At 43.1% G+C, this 10,407-nt stretch overlaps 1 protein-coding gene across 1 annotated transcript; it reads left to right on the top strand.

Annotated features, from left to right (window-relative positions):
• Positions 1 to 2,249: 2,249 nt before the first annotated feature.
• LOC122304477 lies at positions 2,250 to 2,630 on the top strand. The gene has a single exon (XM_043116749.1). It carries the CDS (start codon positions 2,250 to 2,252, stop codon positions 2,628 to 2,630), a length of 381 nt encoding a protein of 126 aa, XP_042972683.1.
• Positions 2,631 to 10,407: the final 7,777 nt, after the last annotated feature.

Genomic DNA, 10,407 nt, shown 5'->3' with positions numbered 1-10,407 from the left:
GAATAGAGAAAGAAATTGTCTGAACACAAAACATAATTAGTTTCACCCATTTTTCACTAAACCCCATCTGTTCCATCACTTTCTGAAGAAAACTTCACTCCACCCTGTCATATGCCTTACTCATATATAATTTTAGTGACATGAAGCCATCCTTCCCTTTTCTCTTCCTTCTAAGAAAATGGACCATCTCATAAGCAACTAACACATTGTCAGTTATTAGTCTCCCAGGTACAAAAGCTGTTTGAGATGGTGAAATGATAGAAGGCAAACACAGCTTCAGCCTATTAGCTAGAATCTTTGAAATCAACTTGTATATCACATTACACAGGCTTATTGGTCTATAATGAGACACTAGCTTAGGGTTTTTTCTCTTTGGAATCAAGGTGACATAAGTGTGATTAATGGCAGCTGGAAATTGACCATTATTCAATGCATGAAGAACTGATTCAGTAACATTCTTGCCAACCACATACCAGAATTTTTGATAAAAGAGAGGACTCATACCATCTGGACCAGGTGCCTTTGTTGGGTGCATCTCATTTAAAGCCTTCTTTACCTCTTCTTCTATAAAAGGCATATCCATTTGTTCAACCATATCAGATGTTATTTTGCCTGCCAAACCTTGTAAAAAGTCCATACTTCCAACATCATCAGCAGCTTTACAAAGGGAGTTAAAATAATCAAGAATAGCTGCATCTCTGCCTTCATTATTTTGCCAAGCTCCATAGGAATCCTTCACCTCTTTTATCCATTTTTCTTCTTTCTCTATGTTGCCTTATGATGGAAATACCTTGAATTCTTATCCCCTTCAGTTAGCCACAATGCCTTTGACCTCTACCTCCACATTACTTCATTTCTTGCTAACCACTTTTGGACCTCATTTCTAGCCTTTTGTATCTTCTACCTTTCATCAGATAGAGGGTTTGCCTAATGTATCATAAAAAGCTGTTCTTTTGCCTTTCTTAAATTCCTTTGCACATGTCCAAAACTGTTTTTATTCCACACTATAAGCCTCTCACCACAATGTTCAATTTTCCTCATTGCACCACCATGATCAGCTACTTTGCCATCAGCCACCATGTTCTTCTTCATTTCAGCTTCTGAACTATTGCCTCTATCAGTTGAGTTTTCCTTCTTTATTTCCCATCTCTTCTTTAGAGATGATTCTGCATGTAGCCAGGGCCCAAATTGTGGTGATGCATCTTTCTCTAACTGGCACCTTACATTCTCATGTATAATTCTACCACACTGAAGCAAAAACGAGGGAGTTTCTCATACTTTAAAGGACTCCATACTTTGACTCCATGCAAGACAATAGTTCTTCCTCTAGTAAGAGGTTTTTTCAAATTTAACAGAATTTTGACTCTCAGACTACTACCCCAACCCACATCATCTTCATCAACCTCTACCTCCTCCACTACTCCGATTGTACTACCCAACTTTTCCCCACATTCTTTATTCATCCCTAACAATGCTAGATTATGGAACTGCACCCAAAAGGACGCACGATCAAACTTCAACTCTGAAACTGGTATGGATCCATCAAAAGTATTGATCACAAACATTTGGCCATCAAAAAACCATGGCCTTGCCACCTTCAACCCTGTATTTATCAGCATGAGTAGCAAAGATCAGAATGAAAGTGTTGCGACCAACCTCCCTCAAGACTACAGGTTTGCTAAGATGCCAAATCTTTGCAAGCGTAGATTCCACCACATTCTTCCCCACCTGTCTATCACTCCATATTTTACCAATCAAACTATGATCTCCTTTACGTTGTACCTTAGAACATGCATTATCATCGATGACAATAGCATCCTCTTCCTCTTCATTCAAGTGAAGATTACCCCACATGGTATGTAAACTATCCATTGAATAGACTGTATCACGCCAACCTCTAAAGAATGAACACAGAACAACAAGAAAGAAACAAACTCACCACCACCTCAATTCGCTCATAGCAAAGCTTGAGAGAAAATGAGAGGAGACTAAAGGGAGGATTCTTAAAATATATTAGTTTTATATTTATAAACTATGCAATAATTAAGCTCAATCACTAAGCAACATTGATTTCCTCTACAACAAGGAGGTCATCTTAGCCCCTTTCCTGCCAAAATTCAAAGTCCCATAGATCGAGATATAGGGCGGATCTATAGACCCGATCAAGCATCTCAAATGGTTCAAGGCCCACGTGATGCTCCACGACATTCTTGGAGAAATAACATGTCGAGTTTTCCCCACTCAAAGGAATGGCAACGGGATGGTTCATAGCTTTGCAACCCTGCAACATCTATAGTTTTAAGGAGTTGGGCCGACAATTCATTACCCAATTCATGGCCAGTAGAAATAGGAGGCATCCGACTGCCTATCTACTAAATGTGAAACAACGAGATGATGAGAGCTTGAAATCTTATCTCTCTTGGTTCAATAAGGAGCTCTTGACAATGGATGAGCAGGATGAGAAGATAACATTGGCAGCACCCCTGGGCAGCATTTGGCCCAAGAGACCATTAACGGCTGAACTGGCTAGGTCAACCCCCTACAATGTTGCACGAATTCATGGACCATGTAGACGAGTGTGTCAATTCCGAGGACACCCTCTGTGTGTTGACCTCCCCGAGGAGGTCTGAGGTGGAGCGGTATGAGAAAGGGGACAAAAATGCCACAAGCGAGGGCACCCATGACTAAGAGTCGAAAACCAGGAAAGGACCATACAAGAAGAAGAAAGATGGTGGCACCTCTTCTAGGAAGATACACTTGAGTATGAGTATGCAAAGAAAGAATGAGGAGCATCCCTGAGGCAATGCCAACCGTGGTCGGAGAACTTGTTGATTTTGCACTTACCACAACACGGAAGGCCACAAGACTAAGGGTTGCCATCACTTGAGGCGAAGGATGGAAGAAATGTAGGAGGAGGGGTAGCTGGGATGTTGATCGCCCAGTATTTGCTGCCACCAAGGTAGCTCGAGGGCGAAGGGAATGAATGGAGGAGAAACCACTGAAGCGGAACCCAAGACCAAGCAAAGCCAAGGAGAAGAATGGGGAAAACCCCTTGTGTCGAAACCAAGACAATGCCCTGATAGGAGAAATTCAAACCATTGTCGGGGATTTGCTGGTGGAGGTGGATTTGCATTAGGCAAAAACGAGTATGCCCAAAACTGTGTTATGAGGAGATCTTCAACGTTGGAAGACCAATGAAGATGGCCCAGACTGAGAAAACAATGGCCATCTCCTTTGACGAAGGTAATTGTGAAGGGGTGATTGACCCCCATAAAGATGCCTTAGTGGTGACAATGTTGGTCGCCAACTTCACCACCAAAAGAATATTAATAGACAACAGGAGCTTGACCGACATTCTCTTTTGGGAATTGTTCGCCAAGATGGTCATCAACCAAAATTGACTATGCCCATCGCTGACCCCTTTGAAGGGAGTTTCAGGGGAAATGGTGGAACCCTTGGGTTCCATAATGTTAGCCATGACGATTGGATCCTGGACGCAAACAACAACCACCATGATAGACTTCCTCATGGTCATGACCTCCTTCTCATACAACACAATCATCAGGCAGCCAACACTGAACAATCTGAAGGTCGTGACCTCAACTTATCACCTGAAGATAAAATTTCTAACGAAAATAAGTGTGGGCATAGTGCACGGTGAGCAGCTGATGACAAGGGAATGCTGCATGCAGGAGTTAAAGGGGGAAGGAAGAGAAGTGCCCACCAACTGAGGAACGCTGAACCCCGAGGGGAGACTGGCTTGCTGTAATTCAAGAAATATTTTTCAAATAGAAGGCTCTTATGTAAGAACACCCTACAAATTTCATCCTGGTAGTAGTGGAGTACTTCACAAAATGGGTGGAGGTAGAGTCCTTTACAACAATAACTTCTGCTAGAGTAACTCGGTTCCTGTGAAATGTTGTGGTGTGTCGTTATGGCATACCCCAAGTCATCATCTCAGACACTAGAAGACAATTCGACTTTGACCATTATAGAAACTGGTGCAACGAGCTGGGTATAAAGGTTAGGTATTTATCTTCAGGACATCCCTAAGCCAAAGGTTGGCAGCCAACAAGATGCTAGTAAGGATCTTGAAAAAGAGATTGGCAGCCAAAAATGGAGCATGGTGTAGGAGCTCCCCGTGATCTTGTGGGCATATCATACCACAGTTAAAACGCCAACTGGGGAACCTCCCTTTGCTTTGACATATGGGAGTGAGGCGGTCATCCCAATCAAAGGAAGTATGCCAAGCTTTTGAGTCTAGTATTTTAATGAAGGAACAAATGAAAAAGGTTTGCATGAAAATATGGACTTAGTGGAAGAGAGAAGAGAAGAGATCTAGATAAGAACAATGGCTAGCAAGAGGAAAATAGAACAATACTTTAACTAAAGATTCAAATCGAGGTCCTTGAAGGAAGGGGATCAAGTGCTAAAGGTGACAGGAGTGACCTCCCAGGAAAAAAGGAAACTCGGACCAAGATGGGAATGTCACAATCCCTAGGAGGATTGCTCGGGACCACACCTTGACACAGCTCTTGGAGGTCAGGACAGTCACATGGCTAGCCTGCATGCATGCCTCGGCTCATGCACAGACACGCAGCAGGCGCCTATGGAGGCAACTGGTAGTGCGCAATCCCTGCATGTAGGCATGTGCATTCCCTTGAGCATGTGCCTGCGTGTACGCATGCGCGTCCAAACACCACTCAGAAGGTTAGTGGCGTGCCCTCACAGGCATGCCATCCAGCACACGGCTCCAGCCTGCGTCTTGCAGCCCCAGCTCTCAGCCATTAGCTTGGGTCATACATGCCAATCGCCCAGGCCACCAGCCCAAGCCATGCAGGGACCAACGCCCAAGCCACTTGACTGGGCCTCATAGCAGTAGCACGACACCACTCTGAGCCCACCATCAGGCCTAAGCATGGCACCATGCCATGCCCACCATCAGCAGGTCAAGTACAGTTCCAATCGTGCTCACCATCAGACCAACGCATGACACTATGCTATGCCTTGCAGCCAACCATCAAACCGGACCTGGACTAGCCTAGCCTTTGGCCATGCACCATCATTACCCACCATGGGCCTTGCATGCCACAGCCACCATATGGCCTTTTATCCATTATGTTTATTTTATTTATTTGCCTTATTTATCTAATTTAATAATTTTCTAGGGAGCTTTTGGGCGTTTCCACTTTATAATCTCTATAAATAGGATCCTTAGTCATTTCATTTCCATCTTTTGAAATTTTTTTCCTTTGTGGAACGGTTTGGTTTGTTTTTGTGAACACTTTCGGTACTTGTGCACTTGGGCTCTTTTGGGTGCAATTTGTGAATTCCAATGAGAGGATTAACACCTTGCAATTGTGAGTAGGTGTTGTCTATCTATTGTTGTTTCATTACCTTGCAATTCGTGAATATGTGTTGATTCTTTTTATCAATCTCTTGTTTATTTTCCATTCAATCTTCATATAATCTAATTTTCAATCTTTTGCATATTTCCATTCTCTATTCAAAAATCCAAAAACACTTTTATGTTTTCATATTTTCTAGTTTTTTCATATTCTTTCTTGCATTTTCTCGCATATCAAACATATTCTAAGCCTCCATCTTTCCAAGACCAAATTCACATCTCCCAATCATAAATCACACCCAACACATGTCCACAACCATAGATCTAAAATTCTTACGTTTCATAGCCTAGATCTATAATTTCATATCCATTCCATACACATTCCATACACTTTCTCACTTACCAAACACATATTTAGCCTTCATAAGATCCAAGTCCATATCATATCATTTCCATAAAGCCATAGAATCCTAGATCTAGCCTAGAACTAGTTTTCCAATAAGCCTTCCTCCATCCAAATTAACCCTAGCCCAATTTCCATTGCCTCCACCATTCCATACACATCTATTACCTTCATCCATTCCCAAAAACCCTAGCCGAAACCACCAAGACTCCCACAAGGTAATTCCTACATTTTAGGAATTCTCATCTCATCTTCCAAATCCAATCCCTAAAATCACTCAATTCCTAGAATTCTTCAAGTCAAACAAGACCATCTCTACTTGTTAAAACCGAAACCCTATCTTTCCTTGATAGATTCATACAACTTAGAAATTTTTCCTCAATCATCTCCATCTTTCCAAAATCTTACCAAAGATTCTCATCCACTTGCCATATTCAAATCCTATCATCTCCAAGTCCCTAAACTCCAGGAGCAACCCTCGACTTATTCAAACACCATCCAAACCTGAGCAACCTAGACTCCAACCCTAGTCCATCACTTCCCAATCTCGTAATCCCCCTTAGCCACCACCCAAAACCCTAGCTACACTTCACCATACCAACCCTAAGTATCATCCAAGTGGCACCAACATCAAGGGCAACCATCAAGCCGTTCCACATTACATCAAACACACCAAATCATCACTTAGATTACCCTACCACATCATCATCATCATCACTTCCATTACTCAAACACTGAACCTTCATCAACCTAGGAACCCTCCATTGCCATGCAAATTCAAGGCCAAGCAAGTTGGCTAGGCATAATCGATCATCACCACAACAAAGTGAGCTTGTGGACCTTAATTTTTAGGGACTAGACCGAAGTCCCTAACATTAATTGGTGCTTTCATTGAGAGGGTTGCATTGAGAGTATACTTGCTTGGTGATTTAGAAAAATTCTCACTTTCCTTTGAGGTAAACAACGCGATAACTTAGCCTTTGTGATTGGATTGGGGGAATTCCTCTAGAATCCCATTTATTGTTGTTATTGCATTGTGAATCGAATTTTGTGGGTAAGGTAGAGGACTGAGTAGTGTGACTTGTAGAGATAGACCACCATTGAAGGTGGGGGATCCAAGGTTGGAAACTTGTGCAAGAGGGGTTGACCACTCTTGAAAGTGGGAAACCCAAGGTTGGACTTGTGAGGCCGTGAACAAGCTTCCAACAAGTCAAGCTGCTGCCCAATGTTGCTGTGGGTAAAAGCTACACTTTCCAAGCTCAGTTTGCAAGTTTGCAAGTCACAAGGTTGCTGCCCAAGGTTTTCATTCCGTGTGCAAGAGTAGAAGAGTTGAACAATCATGAACCTCACTATGCTAGAAGTTGAGGGACATGTGGTCCCAACCGAGAACGCTTTGAAGCATTAGAAGGGCACACCATAAGGCTCAACCACATCCTTAATAAGGTCACCACTACTATGGCTGAATTAGGGATGGACGTGAAAGCGATTTGCCATAGTGGTGAAGAGAATAGAAGAACCATAGAAGCCATGCAGAGAGAGAGGAATGCAAGTCTAGAGAGGCTTGATATGAGGAATGGCCATGGGCCACTTCCTAAACGGAATGGACAAAGGCATGATGCTTTTGTTGATAGGGCCAAGACTAACATGACGAGATCCATGCATAAGCCACCAAGAACCGAACTTAGAAGAGGAGGTAGTATTGAAAGTGATCGAGTGGTGGAAGAAAGATGGACATGTAATGAAGACAACCATACCAAGAGCCCTAGCTTGAGAAGAGGGCCTCAAGTTGTGAGGCTTGAGCATCAACAACAAGAAAAGGAATGTGATGCCCAAGGAAAGAAAGAGGACAAGAACCGGGAAGCCTCCGAAATTGATGCAAGAGCCCTTGTAATCATTGAAACCTTGGAAGAACAAAGAGAAGAGGAAGGGCTTAAGAAGGCAGAGAAGAAGTTAGTGGCCGAGGGTGATGTTTTTCAAAAGGCCAAGTGTGTGGCCAAAGCATTTGGTGAGTTTATGAAGCTTCATGGGTTTCCCAAGAATAGTGTGAGCGATAGAGATAGGGTGTTTATGAGCACCTTTTGGAGGGAACTTGTTGAGTTACAAAGGAGTCCTTTAGAGGTTGAGTATGGAAGACCACCACCAATCTTGGTGAATTATGAGAGAGGGACGGCCAAGAACGATGAAGTAGAGAGGAAGTTTATCACTAGAGAGGGGATTCTAGTGAAAGTGAAAAGGGAGCTCAAGAAATAATAAAAAAACTCTATGACCAAGGGAGTCATGTAATTGCCTTTGAAGTGGGGGATTATGTTCACTTGAAACTCCAACTCTATGGGCGAAATACCCTGTGGAGAAAGTATAGTTTGCCAAAAGGTATTATGGGTTTTTAAAGTGTTAGAGAAGTTGGGCAAAGGAGGGGAACATTATTTGGCCATTGAGATGGCCAAGGAAGATTATGAGGAGAGGGATGGAGATTTTCAGATTTTATCCTTGAGTGCAAGGATATACTTGAAGCCCGAGGGGGTGGGGGGGTGGGGAATGTCACAACCCCTAGGAAGATTGCTCGAGACCATACCTTGACACAACTCTTAGAGGGTCAAGTCAGTCACATGGATAGCCTGCATGCAAGCCTTGGCTCATGCCCAGACATGCAGCAGGCACCCATGGAGGCTACTGGCCACGCACAGTCCCTGCATGCAGGCATGCACATTCCTTGGCGCATGTGCGACCTAGCACCACTTAGCGAGATTAGTGGCATGCCCTTACATGCCATCCAATGCACTGCTCCAACCCGTGCCATGTAGGCAAGGCTAGTGGCATGCCCGTCAGGCATGCCATCTAGCATATAGCTCCAGCCTGTGCGTTGCAACCCCAGCTCGTGCCTTGTAGCCCCAGCCCATACCTTGTAGCCCTAGCACCCAGATCATCAGCTTGGGCCATATATGCCCATCACCTAGGCCACCAGCCCTGGCTATACAGGACCAGCACCCAAGCCACTTGACTGGGCCTCATAGCAGTAGCACAACACCACCCTATGCCCACCATCAGGCCTTGGTGCCATGCCCACCATCAACAGGCCACGCACAGCGCCATACTGTGCCCACCATACCAACGCATGGCACCATGCCAGGCCTTGCAACTAGCCATCGGATCAGACCAAGACTAGCCCAGTCGTGGGCCATGCACCATCCCTGCCCACCATGGGCCTTGCATCCCACGGCCACCATAGGGCCTTTTATTCATTATGTTTATTTTATTTATCTAATTTAATAATTTGCTACTGACTTTTTAAGGGTTCCACTTTGTAATCTCTACAAATAGGACCCTTAGTAATTTCATTTCCATCTTTTGGCATTTTTTCCTTTGTGGAACAATTTTGTTTGTTTTTGTGAACACTTTCGGTGCTTGTGCACTTGGCCTTTTTTGGGTGCAAATCGTGAATTTCAAGGACAGGATCAACACCTTGTAATTCGTGAGTAGGTGTTGTCTATCTATCTATCTTTGTTTCATTATCTTGCAATACGTAAATAGGTGTTGATTCTTTTTATCAATCTCTTGTTTATTTTCCATTCAATTTTCATATAATTCATTTATCAATCTTTTGCATATTTCCAATTTCTATTCAAAAATCCAAAAATACTTTTATGTTCTTATATTTCTAGTTTGTTCATATTCTTTCTTGCATTTTCTCATATATCAAACATATCCTAAGCCTCCATCTTTCCAAAGCCATTCCCTTCTCCCAATCATAAATCACACACAATGCATGTCCACATCCATAGATCTATAATTCTCACATGCCATAGCCTAGATCCATAATTTCATATCCATTCCATACACATTCCTTACACTTTCTCACCTACCAAACACATATTTAGCCTTCATAAGATCCAAGTCCATATCATATCACTTCCATAAAGCCATAGAACCCTAGATCTAGTTTTCCAATAAGCCTTCCTCCATCCAAATTAACCCTAGTCGAAATTCCCATTGCCTCCACCATTACCTACAAATATCTTGCCTTAGTTGGCAACCCTAGCCACCCTTCATCCATTCCCACAAACCCTAGCCGAAACCACCTAGACTCCCATAAGGTAATTTCTACATTTTAAGAATCCTCATCTCATCTTCCAAATCCAATTCCTAAAATCACTCAATTCCTAGAATTCCTCATGTCAAACAAGACCCTCTCTATTTGTCAAAACTGAAACCCTATCTTTCCTTGATAGATTCCCACAACTTAGGAATTTTCCCTCAATCATCTTCATCTTGCCATATTCAAATCCTATCATCTCCAAGTTCCTAAACTCTAGAGCAACCCTAGACTTATTACCATCCAAACCTTAGCAACCCATCCTAGACTCCAACCCTAGTCCATCACTTCCCAATCTCGTAATCCCCCTTAACCACCACCCAAAACCCTAGCTACACTTAACGATACCAACCCTAAGCATCATCCAAATGGCACCAACATCAAGGATAACCATCAAGCCATTCCACATTGCATCAAACACACCAAATCATCACTTAGATTACCCTACAACATCATCATCATCACTTCCATCACTCAAACACTAAACCTTTATCAACCTAGGAACCCTCCATTGCCACACAAGTTCAAGGCCAAGCAAGTTGGCTAGGCAAAATCGGTCATCACTAC

Source organism: Carya illinoinensis, chromosome 3, assembly GCF_018687715.1.
Source record: "Carya illinoinensis cultivar Pawnee chromosome 3, C.illinoinensisPawnee_v1, whole genome shotgun sequence".
In the NCBI taxonomy this organism is placed as follows: Eukaryota; Viridiplantae; Streptophyta; class Magnoliopsida; order Fagales; family Juglandaceae; genus Carya; species Carya illinoinensis.
This window is presented reverse-complemented; position numbering and strand designations above follow the sequence as displayed.

Bases quoted from the DNA above. Each gene is read 5' to 3' on its own strand.
- LOC122304477 (XM_043116749.1), top strand. From the start codon at position 2,250: ATGGCAACGGGATGGTTCATAGCTTTGCAACCCTGCAACATCTATAGT.